Source organism: Serinus canaria, chromosome 11, assembly GCF_022539315.1.
Source record: "Serinus canaria isolate serCan28SL12 chromosome 11, serCan2020, whole genome shotgun sequence".
NCBI lineage: Eukaryota > Metazoa > Chordata > Aves > Passeriformes > Fringillidae > Serinus > Serinus canaria.
Window position 1 is genome coordinate 16,091,370 of NC_066325.1, and position 15,990 is coordinate 16,107,359.

General features: G+C 41.5%; 1 protein-coding gene across 1 annotated transcript; it reads left to right on the forward strand.

The window, feature by feature from the left end:
• The first annotated feature begins 517 nt into the window (after nt 1-517).
• Nucleotides 518-15,668, forward strand: ATMIN (ATM interactor). Its single transcript, XM_030227580.2, has 4 exons — nt 518-760; nt 6,076-6,201; nt 7,164-7,363; nt 8,316-15,668. The coding sequence occupies exons 1-4, from the start codon at nt 548-550 to the stop codon at nt 10,144-10,146; spliced, it is 2,370 nt and encodes a 789-aa protein (XP_030083440.1). The 5' UTR covers nt 518-547; the 3' UTR covers nt 10,147-15,668.
• The last annotated feature ends 322 nt before the right edge of the window (nt 15,669-15,990 follow it).

A 15,990-nucleotide genomic window follows, 5' to 3' on the forward strand; every position in this document is an offset into this window, starting at 1 on the left:
AACAATCCCACCGTGACTAAGAGTGTTTTGCAGATGCTCCTGGAGCTCTGTCAGGCTGCTGCTGTGACCACTTCCCCGAGGAGTCTGTTCTAATGACTGTGCTCTGGATGAAGAACGTTTTCCTAATATCCAACCTCAGCCTCCCGCCAGAGCTTAGGCCATTCCCTAATGGAATGTCCTGGTCCAGCGTCCTGGCCCTGACCAGCAGAGAAAGCGGTGCCTCCTCTCCACTTCCCGGTGCAACACAATAACCGCAGCCCCTGGGCCGTGCAGCGGAGCCGCCTGAGCGGTGTGCGCCGGGGGCGGGTGCCGTGCCCAGGCTGCCCCTCGCCGTTTCCCCCGCGTGTCCCGGTGCGTCGTGTGCGCGCTTTGTGCCGCGGGAGCGCGCACGGGCCCGCGCCCGGCCGCACCGCTCACAGCCGCCACCGCGGGGCGCAGGCGGTCGGGGGCGGGGCCGCGCCACGTGCCTCATGAATATTCAGCAGCGCCGCCGCCGATTGGCCGCCGTCCCCGGAAGCGGAGCGGGGGCCGAGCAGCTGACAGCAACATGGCGGCGGCGGCCGGGCGGCGTGGCGGGGGCTTGGGGCGGCCCCCCGCGCCCGTGAGGGACTTGCCGCCCGCCGGGGAGCTGGTGCGGCCCTCGGTGACAGAGCTGTCCCAAGTGCGGACCAACATCCTGTGCACCGTGCCCGGCTGCGGGAAGGTGCTGCCCAACAGCCCGGCCCTCAACATGCACCTCAGCAAGGCGCACCCGCTCCAGGTACCGCCGTGAGGCCGGGCCGGCCCCGCCGCCCCCTCCCGCTCGGCCCCTCGCCGTGGCTGCGTGGCTCTGGCGTGGCGCAGCGCCGTGTTCCGCCCCGGGGCCTGCGGCCGGCTCGGGTCCGGGGGGCGGCTGCGGTGTTGGCTGTGCTGGGGTTTGGTTCGTAGTGAGACTGAGGGGCGGTGTGATTCCCCACGCTCAGAAGAACTGGGATTCTTCCGAGAGATTCTGAGACATTTGGGATTGTTCAGGCTGGAATGGAGAGTGTTGTGGGGTGACCTAATTGAGGCCTTCTCGTACCTGAAGGGAACTCACAGGAAGGATAGGGACAAGAGACTAGAGTGGCAGGACAAGGGGGGACGGGTTCAAAAGGAGGAATTAGCTTTAGGTTAGATATCAGGAGGAAGTTCTTCAGTGTTAGGATGGGAAGGCCCTGGCACAGGTTGCCCCATCCCTGGAAGTGTCCAAGGCCAGGTTGGATGGGGCTTGGAGCAGCCTTGGTTTGTGGAAAGTTTCCCTACTCATGGCACAGGGATGGAACCAAGATGATGTTCAAGGTCCCCTTCCAACCCAAACCATTCTGTGATTCCAGATGGGAATAATGAAGTGTTTCTCATTATCTCTTGTTTAAATTTCCCCTCTTGAAAGGCTCCTGCAGGTCCCTGTATAGATACAGAAGTGTGTATGTGAATGGGCTGGCCAGTTTTGTTGAGGATTCCTCTAAAATTACTTACAGAAAATAACAAATTTTGCACATTTTTGTAAACATACCACAGGCAGTTAGGAGTTCTTTGGGACACAGCTTCTGTTGTTTTACTTGCTTATCACCAATCTTTCTGCAGTAAGACTTTAAAGCCCCACTTGTGAGGTGCTGTGCAAACATGCAGCATTTCCTAACCTTATCAGCTGGCAAACCATCTCCATCCCAATGCCGAGGGCTGTTTTACTGGGGTTTTGTTTGTTTTTTTTTTAAATGTCTGAGCTAAAAAAACCCCAGCAAAACAGATGGATGCCATTTTGGAAACAAGCCCTCATTTCCATAATACTCCTGAGCTAAGCATGTGCTGGGGGGGAGGAGAACGACAGTTCAGCAGGCACACATTGAGAGTGGGCCTTGCAGAAAGATACCCTTTTCCCAAAATTGTAATGCCAAGTGTGCAAGGACAAATTGTATTTCTGGAAAACTTCAAGTGCAGCATTCATAGCTGCATTCTGAAAGTGCTGCCTCAGTGGGTGAACAATAAACATCCCTGTTCTGTGAAATGGCTACAGAGTCGAGTGTGGGTCACACGTGCTCCTTGGTGAGGAACAAAAGGAAATAGTGTCAAGTGCACTTGCTGTCTTGTGTCTCTGGGATGTTTTCATTTCATTTCCTATACCTGCTAACAGCTTTTCTGTGTGTTATGTGTTAGATCTCACATGTTTGTGTGGGGGGAGGTACAGCAGAAGTTCCAAGTGTTCTTTCAGGTCAGCAGAGTCATTTTGGTTGTGAGCTGATGCTCTGAGCGTGCAGTGTAGCTGATGGGTTACATAACTCGGGGTATGATGGGTGAGCACATGCTGCTTTCTCACCCAGCTTGCTGTTAGCCACCAGTGCTTGTAGAATTAGAGCATAGTCCATACACCTAATTACTAAATCTGGTGATAGCTTGGAATAAATACTGAAACATGGATGGATGCAGACTTTCAGAAACTTCTTGACTTGTTTCAAGGGCATTGTAATTGAGACTAAAATGTTGTTGAGGCTTAGGGGAGACTAAATATTTTAATATTGGTATTCCCTTTTAAGAGGTAGCTGATTTCCCAGTTAAAAATAATTTAGTCGATTGCATTTATTAGTGAAATATTAAATTAGTGAAGAAGCAACTTGGCAAATGAGATGGTAAGAAGCTATTGGGGAAGGAGAGAACACAGTCCTCCTGAGGAGAAGGGAGGGTGACTTGGTTAATTTTCATCAATAAAAGAAGCACCAGTAAGATGTTTTTATACCAAAACCCATGAGGGATTGCAGTGGCAAAGGAAGGACATTTACATAGAAACTGGCCTGTAAAAACAGAGTCGAGTGCAGCAGTACCAGGTTTTGGTCTTGTGAAGTGATAACAAACAGTTTGATCAGCTTTGGTTTGTAACAGAAATACCCTGAGGTGGGAAACACTTGCAAAATAATTTGGTCATACACGAATGAGAATTTAGGGTAAAGCTGCTGTGAAAAGGGCAATCCTAAAATATGGCAGAGGGATATTCTTTTTCAGTACTGTTGGGCAAGAATCTCATTCAGATAAGTTCAAATGAACCAGAAGATCTGTAGAAAATAACTGCTAAGGGTGATTAATGGCAAGTGTTTCTGACAAAGGGAAATTAGAAAAATTTGGCTTGTTTTGACTAACAAAGAAGATATGAAGTTGATATATAATTTTTTTTGGCTCTTTGACAGAGCATAAGCTAATTTAAAAAATGAGAGCAGTGGGTATAAACTTGATTTTTTAATTTTAATTCTTTGGTCTTTTGGCTATATTATTTTATGGGAAGAAGGGAAACTACATGAAGCTAGAAGAGTTCATGTAAAGTGGATTACTGTGATAACTGGGAGGCTGTAGTTAGGGTGAACTGAAAGGGTAGCACACTCTTGGGGTAGGTTGCTCAAATACTGCACTACCACAATGGTTGTTATCATAAGAATAAATGCACTTCTCTCCGTGTCCTATTTAGTAAAGAAATGGCTGAGATTCTGCTGCAAAACCCCCATGATTTAAATAGTTGACTACAGTCTACTGCAACATCACTTAAAATTAATCCTTTGGAGTAAGTCTTACTGGGGCAGGAAAGCAAGACGTCACTAAGTTCACCTTGACTAAGTCTGTAGGAGGGACTGTTAATTCCTGCTTTCCCAGTTGTTGTCACAAGCCATGGCAGTATTCCTTCCAGTGGAAGTGTCTGCACTGGGAGAAGTTCATTGGACCAATATCTACCAATAATTTTGGTGGGTGGATGTTGTAGAAACATGGGACATAAAATTAGATAGGTAAGGAAGGAAGCTGTAGGAATGTCTGAAACAGGACTGGCCAGGTGGGCTTTGAGAAGATGCAAGATGAACCATTTAGAGCCACAAGGACTTGGGAAAGGTCAAAGCAAGATTACTATCCATATACAATATCTTAAATGTATAGAGTATGTCTCAGCTTGCCACAGCTAATGTGTTGTGGTCTCTGCCACTAAAGGCTGTGTTCCAGCTGTTAAAAAGGCATTTTATTGGTGTCCATAAAGCTTTTAAACACTTGGTATTATTCTATACCTTAGTATTTCAGTCATTCTAAATAACCTGACTGAGGTTTACCTGTTAAGTGGCTGAACATGTTTGCCCTATTGCCCTGTCAGTTGTTGGGTTGTAATGTTAAATATAACACACTTAATTTTTTATTTAGGAATAAGTAACTCTAAATGCCAGTTACTCAGCATATTGATATCATCTGCAGTGAGAGAGGCCAAACATAGCTTTGATTTTAAGGCAGATCTTCTTTTCTCCTGAGGTCTTTGACATGTGATGAAAGTGTTCTGTGTAAAGTCAGGGTTAAAAAGTGGAATTGGGGCTGGGACAGCTAGATTTCTTTGTGTCATGTTCCTGTTTAGGGCAGTGGCTCTAGGAGGTACAACAATAGTCACAGTGATGATTCAGCAGAGGTAGAACAGGCCTGTTATGAATGGGCTGTCCACAGGGAAAACTGCTGTACAACGTGCTTGGAAGGTAAAAATGTTACATGAAAATTCCCTTTTTAGAGACTTATTCCAGGTTTTCTTGGTATGGCAGGTGATCCTTTTGGTCAAGATGCTCTAAATGTTGCTTGATTGAGTCTGTCATTAATAAAAATGAGCTTGTGACAATGGCAGCATGTAGCAGTGTTGTGTGGAAATACAACTGAAATGTTGCTTGAAGGGATTACATTTTACAGATTATCTTAGTTTAAGAGGTGATTTGAGGGAAAACAAAATCATTGAAATATCCCCCTCCCCAGCTTCCTGAGGTGCAAATGAGAGGATTTCAAAAGCAAAGCAGGAGTGGCTAAGGACAGCATTGCTGGGTTGTGAGTAACTGCAGGTGGGTAAGGTGGGGGTGTGAGCAGTGAAGCCCTGGCAGCTGAGGTACATACTTTGTTTGCTTCACACTGGGAGGACTGTTGTGCTTTGTACATTCTCTCTGTTTGGTGTGACCTGTGTAAACACCACCAGCTGGAGATCTGCCCAAAGAGGGAGGCAGGGAGTGACTGGTGTGAAATCAACCTTCCATTACTGACTGTGCTCACTGTCCTCATGCTAAGGAAAATCAAGTGCAGAGTTCAATCAGGGCATGATCCCACTTCTTCCCTGGAAAATCATCTTGGGGATGCCATCATGGACTACACTAACTGGCTCTGGGGACTGTGTTTGGTCTCTGATTCAGTCTCAGCATGGAAGGAGACTCACAGCTTCTCTGAGCATCAGATTTTAAATAGTTCACTTTTAATTTTTTGCTTAGACACAGATGCTTCCACTGAGACCCTTTCAGTTAGGGTATGACTAGAGGTAAATGTGCTGTCTGGTTTCCATGCCAGTGTCCTCAGTAGGAAAGAATTCTATATTGTTGAACAGTCTGGACAATCCCACTAGTATGTCCTTCTTATATGTACTTTTGAGGTCCTCTTTGATTAAGTTGTGTTGCTTTCTTCATGTGAGGGTCGGTGAGACAGCTCACGTGGAAAGCCTGGATAGATTGGTCACTTAGTGTTCAGAGGATCAGAATTAGCATACCAGTTGTTTCATAGATTTTAGTGAGATTTGGTTCATGATCTAAATTAAGTGGCAGAGCATACTTGGCATTTTTCATTTTTATTACAAGTAAACTCTAAACAGTGCTAACAGAATTCTAGCATCAAGGAAGTGTTGTGTTTCAGTGACTAATCTTAATGGAGCTTCATCACTGTGCTACTAACAAGTAAAACCACATTGAATCAGCAGTCTAGAGTAGTATCTGTATGGAAATTTTTTTTGGGCTCAAATAACAGGAAACATGGGACAGGGAGTGTCTTGGTAAAAGTAAATGGTACAGTACCACTACTTCATAGAGCTTGTTATAGTTGCACATGGTAATTTTGATGGGACATTTGCAAAGTGGCATCCACACAGGGCAAAAATTCCATTTGAACTTTCAAATCACATAGGAAAGTGCCTCCAACTCATTGAGATGTGTAAACTCAGTGAGCCATAGTTGATATGTATTCTGAATATTGTCTTGAATATGCAAACCTGTAGATTTGTCAACTTACCAACTGGTTCTTTTTCAGGACGGAAAACTTAATGCACCAGTAAGGAAGGGTTTGAAAACTTCACAGAAATTCTACTGCTGTCCTATTGAAGGCTGCCCTAGAGGACCAAACAGACCATTTTCCCAATTTTCTCTTGTAAAACAGGTATTCCTGTTTCCTGAAGTATTTTCACACTGATTTAGTTCTGTCTCTACTCCAAAGAGTGTGCACTTTTGCCTACAGATACGAGCATAACCTCTCAGCACATAGCAGAAGTTAGAGAACTGTATGCAGCAACTCAAGTGCACATGTGATTTATGAGTTTGCATGTTTGCACGCTTGTATTAGAGGACTTGAACCTTTTGATCAGACAGATGCCAGTATGTTCTTCTAAACTACATCAGAGCCCCTCTCCACAAATGAAATAGATAGAGAAAGATTAAAGAGGGGGAAAAAAAAAATCACCCTCATCAGTAGCAACTGATGGAGTTTAAACTGTGGCTGCTGTTTTTAACTGCTTTTTCAAGTGGTCAAGGATTAAGAGCTTTTCTCTGCTTTAATACCAAAATGCATTTGTTTACTAGTTAACCTGTTTAAGAAAATATATAAGACTTGTTTCTGCATTAGTGAGCAAAAAGAGCACTGTGCTGCACTTGGTTACCTGTGCTGAGCTGGGGTTACCTGGAGGAGCTGAGTGGCTGGCACTTGGTGCCATAAATGAAAAGGAAAAATTCTGGTGTTTGCTCTGGTGTTGACCTGTATGACTTGAGATTATTTGTAGATCCTCAGGAGTGTGCACATGTTGCAGCATAGACTTACTGTGCCCTTTGGGCAAGGTTGATCTGTAGATTTATTGATGTCCACAGGAAGCCTTCAATGGCATTAGAATGGGTAGATGTTTATCTGTGTTTTTAAGATGCATGTAGCATCAGCAGATTTGCAAACTTCAGATTCTCTCTATTGACTTCTTTGAATTTATTTGTAGTAACACTTCAAAAAAATAATTAATGCTACACTTCAGTGCAACTTAGCAACTAAAAAATTGCAGATATTTTCTCCCCTAACCGTGATTTTCTTTTTTTAATCTTCACTGAATGCTAATGTTTACTTTCCCTTGTGTATTCTAGCACTTTATGAAAATGCATGCTGAAAAGAAGCACAAATGTGATAAATGTAGTAACTCCTATGGCACAGAATGGTATTTGAAACGGCATATAGAGGTCTGTGGCAAGACTTTCCAGTGTACTTGTGGGTGCCCTTATGCCAGCAGAACAGCATTACTGTCTCACATTTACAGAACTGGCCATGAAATCCCTGCAGAACACAGGTAAAAGTGAAGCAGTGAAGTAATGATACATTCATCACCAAGTCCTGTGTGTCTCATGTGCTGCCTTTTTGTCTCCTTTCTGTTGATTAAATAGGAAATTAGGATCATGTTGTTTTAGCTGCAAAGCAGTTTGCAGTTTCTCTGTTGCTTTTAGGAGTTTCTGTTTTGTTGAAGGCAGTGGTGGTCATCTGATCAGTAAGATCTGGTTTCCCTACAGAGAATACAAAAAGTGCTGATGACACTGCAGTGCTTGGCATAAATGGTGGGATTCTTGTTGCATCTGCTTTTGCAGTTCTGTGAGAGTAGACATGATTTGGAGATGTTTATAGCTGGTAACTGAGGTGTGGAATGCACTTCAGGTTGTTTTCTTGTACGGTCTAGTCATTGTTGCAATTGTTGGTGGATGTATTTTTTACCACCTATGCTTAGATTTATAGTTTCAATATGTCCATATATTTCATAAAGGGCAATCTACTTTCTGAAACCTAGCCTGTCTTTGGGGTTCCGCTGCTGCAAAATTTAAGTTTTGTGTGAAGAATTGCTATTTTTATCTTCCATTTCCATGAGAGACCATTACCTGTACACATATTTTAAAAGCTCTGTCCCTTCAATGCTCAGTCTGAGTCAGTGTCAAAATAACACATTAAAAGTCTTCGAATCAGTGTGCTTAATGTAAGAGGGGAAGAAACCATCTAAACTTGCGCATCCATTTGGAAACAGGTCTCCAGAAGGGGTAGTGTTTATTCTTTTTTAGAAGGAGAGAGTGAGGAATGACATTTAGCAAAATTGAACTTCATGGAGTCTTTTTATGTTTTAATCTGGATTAATTGTCTTCTCATATCCAACCTCATCTGTGACTTCAGTTGGTATTTTCAATGCAGTGACTCAAAAGAATGGAAGGCAGATGTTCTGTGTTGGAAAGAAGTATAAATTATTGATCTCATGTTCACAGGGATCCTCCTAGTAAGAAAAGGAAAATGGAGTCCTCCGTTCATAATCAGCAGTTGGCAGAGAAGGCAAACGAAGCATTCAGCAATACACACAGTACTGCTCCTGGCACTCAGGAATTGGAGTCCTCTGAAGTGAAAGTAGCAGCCTCTCTTGAAGGCTCCTGCAGTTCTAACTTCACAAACCAAATGCAGCCAAAATGTGCACCAAAGATGCTTTTACCCAAGCCCAAGGTGGCTTTGGTTAAACTTCCAGTGATGCAGGTTGCTCACTTGCCCGTGTATGTATCTGCAACAGACTCTTCTGTCAAACCTGCTGTAGTGGCTGTTGATAATCAAGGTTCAGTTGTAAGTACTGTTCATTTATTGCCTCAGTCTATAGGAATCCTGATTCCAGCCCTGGAGGCAGAAACACTTGTATTTAAAGACAGTATGCCTGTTTCAAAGGTGACGACTTCTGGTGATCGTGATCCAGTAAGTACTGGTGTACAAGTTGAATTGGACAAGGTGACATCAAATAACCCAGGACAAGAGCTGGGGAATGTTTGTCACAAGAACAAAATTTCTTCGATAAATATACAGACTGATTTATCTTACATCTCACAGAGCTTTGTACCAGCTGCAGCCTGGACTCCCAATTCTTCTGTGTCCTCTTGTTCTCAGACAGATCTGTCATTCAGTTCCCAGGTTTCATTGCCCATCAGTGTACAGACACAGACACTGCTGCCTGCTTCCAAACTGACTTCATCCATAGCTGCTCAGACTGATGCTTTCAGTCAGGGCTGTTTTCCAACGTGTGGCATTTCCAGAGAGACTCAAACCAGCAGGACACAGGACTGTATTGATGGAAGAGTACAGATGGACCAGGCTGTAATGTGCAGTGACATTTTTGACAATGTTCCTTCATCATATAATGTTTCTACTCACATTGAGCTTCCAGAAAACAATTTAATGCCTGCAAATATAGATCAAACCTTGCTGCAAAGAAGTAGTTGCAAGAGCCTGAATCAGGATACGGTTAAGTCTGAATCCCTTATCAGCTTCAATACACAGACTAACATACTTCCACCTCAAAATACAACAGATAATCAAACCCAGACAATGGACCTGCTAAGTGATCTGGAAAACATTTTTTCAGGAAACATGTCTGGCCAGACACTGGATAATCGTGGCCTTTTGTCTGAGACAAGTTCTAATGCTGACACACATCTTCCATCTGCTCCATCACAGAGCACAGGGATAGACTTTGACATCGAAGAGTTCTTTTCAGCATCCAACATCCAAACTCAGACTGAAGAGAGTGAGCTTGGTACCCTGAACTCTGAGCCAGTTCTGGAGTCACTGGACATTGAAACTCAGACTGATTTCTTATTTTCAGATAGTGCCACTCAATCATATAGCTGCCGAGGCAATTCTAACTTCTTAGGTTTGGAGATGTTTGATACACAGACACAGACAGACTTGAATTTCTTTTTGGACAGTACTACCCATCTGCCTTTAGGAAGTATTCTGAAACAGTCCAGTTTCTCGATGAGCACTGACTCATCTGATACAGAAACCCAGACAGAAGTATATATGGCTACTAAAAATACACCTGCTCAGAATATTGAAAGCAAAGTCCAGCTCAGTAGTGCTGAGACCCAGACTATGGATAGCTGCTTTGAGAATCTGGGGAGTTTATTCCTTACCAGCAATGAAACACAGACAGCAATGGATGACTTCCTTCTGGCTGACTTAGCCTGGAATACAATGGAGTCCCAGTTCAGTTCAGTAGAAACACAGACCTGTGAAGAGCTGTACTCCTTGTTCCAGAGCTCTGACAAGCCCAGCCACTGAGTGCTACATAATATAACTGTTTCTTGTGGTTTGAATTTAAGTTATTGGGGTGGGAGAGATGGCTTTACCAAGTGATCCACTTTGCATTATTGAATGTACTTGTCACGAGCAGTTGACCTAAGAGACTTTTCATGCTGAAGGTACTCTATTGAATATGTAACTTTACATAAACTATGTGTGTATAAATAGAGGGGAAAGGGGGGGGCTGTAACATGTTAATGTACATTTGAACCTTAAAAAATTATGTGGTGCCTATGTTTTTTCCTCAAACTTCATTACGAAGCTGTTACTGCTTTCATCTAAGTGGAAGAACTTTTAAAGTTGTTCTCTATATCTCTCTCTTTATTCCTGGCTTACATGCAGGGTTCCAGTGTGCTGGACCAAAACCCTGACCTGTTCAGTTGAGATGCTTCCCTGAACTTACGGGGGAGGATTCTATTAGTGTAAGCTACTTCTGTTTACTTTTTTTAGTAGCTTGTGTTTTAAATCCGGCATGAACATAATCAGCCGTATTGTCTTTTACTTTATGCCTTCACAGCTCTTTCTCCTGCATAAGCTGACATTTTCCAAATACCTGTCCAACACACTAGACACATAGAGATTCTTGAATTGTTGAAAATATTTATTATTAAACAAGTGTGTAGAAAGCAGTATTTTTTTTTTTCCCTGAGTGGCACTGATGCTCTTTGAAGGGTAGGAAAAGAACTTGGAATTAGTAATTGTAGGGAAAATTAGTATGTCACCCTTTTAGCTAGTGTAATAAATGGGACTAACATTTTTAGAGTCTTCAGAAGGGATTTGCTTAAATTATTTCTGTCTTGAAGACGCAAATGTTACAATGTGTGTGCCTCAGAGACTGGAATCATTTGGTTTTGCTGAAATTCTCCTAGTTTTATTGAGGTATGAGTTGAGAAATGTTACAGTAGTTTACGACCGTAAGAGAAATCTTTAAAAATGGACAATTAAATTCCTTAAAACACTCACCTTGACTTCTGGTTTTGGACTTCCTGCTTCCAAAAACAGTTGGAATCCATACAGCAGAGCTGGGAGATCAGCTCACAGAAGCCCTTTCAGAACAGCTCTATCTTTCTTTTGCACTTTGATCTGCAGCCTTCAGTTCCTGCAGCTTTCACCATTTCCCAGAGTATAGTCAAACTCACACAAACTGATTTTTCAGAGAAGAAGCATATGACCCCTTGGCACCTTTTTTTTTAATGTTTAGGTTGCCCCTCATGCCACTGTTTGCAGTATTTTTCATTTACATTAAGCCAGTTGCGAATGTATGTTGGAATTTGGCCTTAAGTAATTTTTGTCTCTTACTATAATATCTGTGAAATGTATGCCTCTGGTTCTGTACTGGACAGATTTTAGTTTCTGTAACCTTAAAGGAAAACTCTTTGTGTCAAATTCCTGGGCCTGTAACAGACTTTACTCCTCCATTGTTAGAGGAGAGATACTGGCTACATATTTAATATGATGCCCAGCAGCAAATGTATGTCCAAGCCTTAGGTTTTGAGGACTCCCTATGCTTTGTGCTGCATATTCTCAATTCAAGGATGTGGGTGGTTAAGTTACTCATCCATTGCAGCCAGCTTGTTTTTGTTGCAGATGAGCAATACCTTTCTTTTTTCCTTTTTTTTTTTTCTTTGTCTTTTCTTAATAGTCTTTATATTGCTGTGGTGTGTGTCTTTACTGAAGTAATCTCTTCAGATTAATCCTGAAACTCGTGTTGTCCTCCTGAAACCCCATCTCTGTTGCCTGTTTGATTTTTCAGCATTTCTAGGTATGATTTCAGACACTTCCAGTATGGCTGAAGAAACTGCAGAACGGAATCTTGCAGTTCCTCAGGAGAAAGTCACTCTGCTGTGGGGAATGTCCCCAGGTTTCACAATGTCTGTAGAGTTCTCCTCTGAAGGGTGGGATATATTTAAAAAAGGAGGACTTAACTTGTAATTTTGTTTCTTGTGAAGATGACTGACTCATATTTACTTGCCTGCTTTGAAATTGAGAGATAAGATAAAGAACAAAATTAGGTTAATTTATTCTATTGCAATATCTTTCTAGCAGTGTTGCAACTTCACATTTTAAAGTGTCATTCCTTCTCCTTTCTTCCCCTGGCTGGAATACCAGAGAATGCTTCTTCATACACTGATTTCTGTGTTTCCCATGTGCAAGTTGTCTGTACTGACATGTGAAAGAGAGGCAGTCACTATAAACCTGGTTTGGGAAAAGGGTATTTTCCACATTCATTACCTCTCAATTTAGAAAGTCAGCCTTTACTCTGCAAGAGAAGGAATCTTGAGTGCTGAGGAGCAGAATTACTGAAGGCTTTTAGTTATAGCCATCTGAGAGACCAGCAAGGTTTAAAGTACTTTGAAACTAATTTACAAATTAGAGTGCTAATTGCCATGTTATAGTGAAAGCTAAAGCCCTTAGCATCAGGGACTGTCAGGAACAGACCCAAAAGTTTGTGTGGACGAAATCTTATAATGTAATCATTACCCAGTTATTGTACTTTTTAACTACAAGTCTTTCTGAGCTTTGTCTATTTTATTAGAACATTCAAATCACAATCCTTTCACTCATTCTATTTGTTTAAAACAGTTTGCACTTTGATTAGGTGAACACAACATGAAGGACTGCAACATGAAGTCATTTATTGAAAGTGCGGTATTAAGAAACTATTAAATGTCTGCACTGTCTTAGGAAAGATGAAATTAATTTCTGACCAAAATTAACTTCTTTCTTCACTAATTTGGTTCTCCATAAATTATTCATTTAAGTGAAAAACAGGTTTGGATCATGTATGTCTGGCATATGTCACTCAGTTTGGATTTATTAAGTGCTTTTGTGAAAATGTAAAGACTGCAGCCAGACTTCATAGTTTGGTGAATCCCACAGAAAACTTCATGAAACCTGATCTGAAACACTAAAGCTGAATATTACAAATTCTTCACATTTAAACAAATTTTGAAAAAGGCTGATTTTCTATTTTTGCCTCTGTTATAAAATAAACTTCAGACACAACTATTTCTGGGTAGAACTAAAATGATACTTATCTCCCTTTTTCTGCAGTTTGTCTCTGATTTGATTTTCAAGGCACTGTATTGTAAGTATTGGTCAGCAGTGACTTACTGTCTCACTCTTTTTTTGTATCCTCTATTGCCCTTAAAGCTGCTATACAGAAAGTAACATCAGATTCTCTGTAGCCTCTTAGCACAATTTTTTATCTGGAAGTGATATTAATGTTATGTGTACTTACCCTTTGTGTTTCCTGCTTAATTCTGCTACGCTGTGATTGCTGGTTCTTGATCTGGATGCCTGTGTAACACTATTATAAAATTGAATTAGTACTTTTGTAGTTTCATTTCTGCTTTTCTTTAAGATATAAAGAGTCGAACAAAGGAAACAGCAGATTTGGGACTTGCACTCTGTGAGAACATAAGCACAAATAAGCTGAAAAATGAAAGGTCTGTCTTGTTGCCTTCCATATTTGTTTCTCAAAATGCTGAAAATTTGTCTGACAGTAGATATTTCTTCTTCTTACAGCTTTATTTGTGTTTGTTTCTGCTAATACACCTGTAAATACTTTTTGCTGTGGGTAGGGAGGGAGTCCTCCCCAAAACTTTGTGTATAAAAATTGGTAGTTTTAAGTCAGAGTTTGCTAATGCTGTGTATTCTTAGTTATGTGAAGCTGCTTGAGTTTAGAAAATTCTCAGTTCCAAAGGATATGAAAGCATTAAAAATGTATATATACTCGCAGCTGTAAATTCAACAGCTGCAAAAGAAACCTTGTGAAACCTCCATTAGTTTTGAACAACTTGATCAGTGTCTGTAACTTAATGTATGTAATTAACTCCTTAGAAATTTTTATTTCAAGGCACAATATACAGGTTTTTTTCTGTTGAAAACAAGAGGCTGAATTTCCCTGTTAGTCATATGGACCCCAGTTGTGTAGGGGCAACAGAACAAAGAACAATGGCTGCCTTCCACTGTCCTAAATCCTTATGCTGCTAAGATGTGAATTGATTTTTATGTGAGGCTGGGTAGAAATGTAAGAGTTGACAGGACTGGGGGTTTAGGGGGCTAGAGGGAGTTTAATAGCCTTTTAAATGTAGGGAAATTTAATAGAACTGATACTGAATCAACATAGGGTGCTCAACTGGCAAAAGAACATGTTCCTGAAATGGCAACTCTGAGGTGAACCAAATGTGCTTGCCTTTATCATTACTGTTGTACAGCTTCCTTTGCTTTTATATATTTCTGACGTGTGCTGATTTTTTAAACATGATCTTAATGTACCATTTACTGTTCCAAATACATTCATACCAAACTTTTGGTAACATTCTGGGCCTTGCAAGCTTTTTCATTCCTGTTTGGTTTAAGGTGCTGCTATGCTTGTGTCCTGGTAGGATGGGCCTCCAGTAACCAGGCTGCCATTGGTAACAGGAACACTGTGAGGATATGGCTGTCTGATGGTAGCAAACCAGTGTATGGTGCAATCATGCATCTTCTGTTTCTTTTGTTGTTGCTTTTTAAGAGTTGATGTGAATTTAAATATCTGCAAGAAGGACTTGCTGCTTAGAACAGGACTGAATTCTCTTGTTTCAAGTGCCATTGCTGTGCAATGAACAGGACTCAGCGCTCAGCCCCACAGTCAGGGTGAGGAATGTTTGTGTTTGTGTGTGTGACTCTGCACTGAAAACGTAACCAGACAGCCTGAAATGGTGGAAACGCCTCAAGATCTGCTGAGTTAAATAACAGAAGTCCCTTATTTGTGACCATTTTTCATATGTTGGCTTTACAGTACCTGCAAAAACTAGCTATGGAATGTAATAGTTGACTTGTGATGCCAGCTCTACATTTCACAACATCCAGTGCTTTACTTGCTTCAAGCACCTGCATGCAGAGCTAGATTGACAGTACCTCTATCTACAGACATTTGCAAGTGCATCTCTGATAAAGCTAGGTATGAAAGATGGCCAAATCTTTACAGTTTAAAGACTTCAACACCTGATAACAATCTCCTTTAAGTTTGTGATTATTTGGAATGAATGAGTAATAAATCTCATGGATGAGTCTTTCCCAAAACGTGTGAGTTAATCTCAGCAAGGCTGAGAAATGTCCTTAAAATATTTTTCTTTTCATTACTGGTGGGATTTTTTTATGTAGTGGACAAATCTAGTTTTCAAAGGATGTTCATGTTTAATTCTTGCTATTTAAGCCAGTAAACTTGCAGTGACAAGACAAAATCAAGCATTCATTTCTTAGACCTATTTTACAAGTGACAATCCCAAAGAAGGAATGTTGTCCTAGTAACTGTGAAACTTGTAATTACATTATTGCATGCAGAGAAAACCTTGTGCCAAAATACTGTTCCATATTTCCTCTGTTGGAAACTGAAGTGTTACACAAAGCTACTAGTAAGTTATTCACAAGTATTGAAATGTTTTGTTCACAAATGAAGCACTTATTCAGTCCTGTAAATTATACATATTTTGGAATAAAGTTAACTTCAATCATTTTTTGCCTTCTGTTTTAATGGCCATGACCTCTGCCTGCACAGGCCTGGGTGGGGATCCAGTGCCTATAGGCAGGTACCACCCATTGCTCCTGACCATCTTAGTTTTAGTTTACAAAACCTCTACCAACTCAAGAGCTTTCAAAACATATCCTACAATGTCACTTCTTGATCTCTGGAGGTGCAAAAAGGTTCTCTGCCTCAAACCTCTAGTCAGCACAAGACTTTACCTTGTACCTGGAATGAGAACCTCTGCAGTTTCAGCTCTGTGGCAGATGCCTCACCTCTACAACAGACTCTCAGGACAGGGTTCCTTTGCTTTC

Bases quoted from the DNA above. Each gene is read 5' to 3' on its own strand.
- ATMIN (XM_030227580.2), top strand. From the start codon at position 548: ATGGCGGCGGCGGCCGGGCGGCGTGGCGGGGGCTTGGGGCGGCCCCCC. The intron at 761-6,075 runs GTACCGCCGTGA...GTTCTTTTTCAG, and splicing joins GCAAGGCGCACCCGCTCCAG to GACGGAAAACTTAATGCACC. The intron at 7,364-8,315 runs GTAAAAGTGAAG...TCATGTTCACAG, and splicing joins GAAATCCCTGCAGAACACAG to GGATCCTCCTAGTAAGAAAA.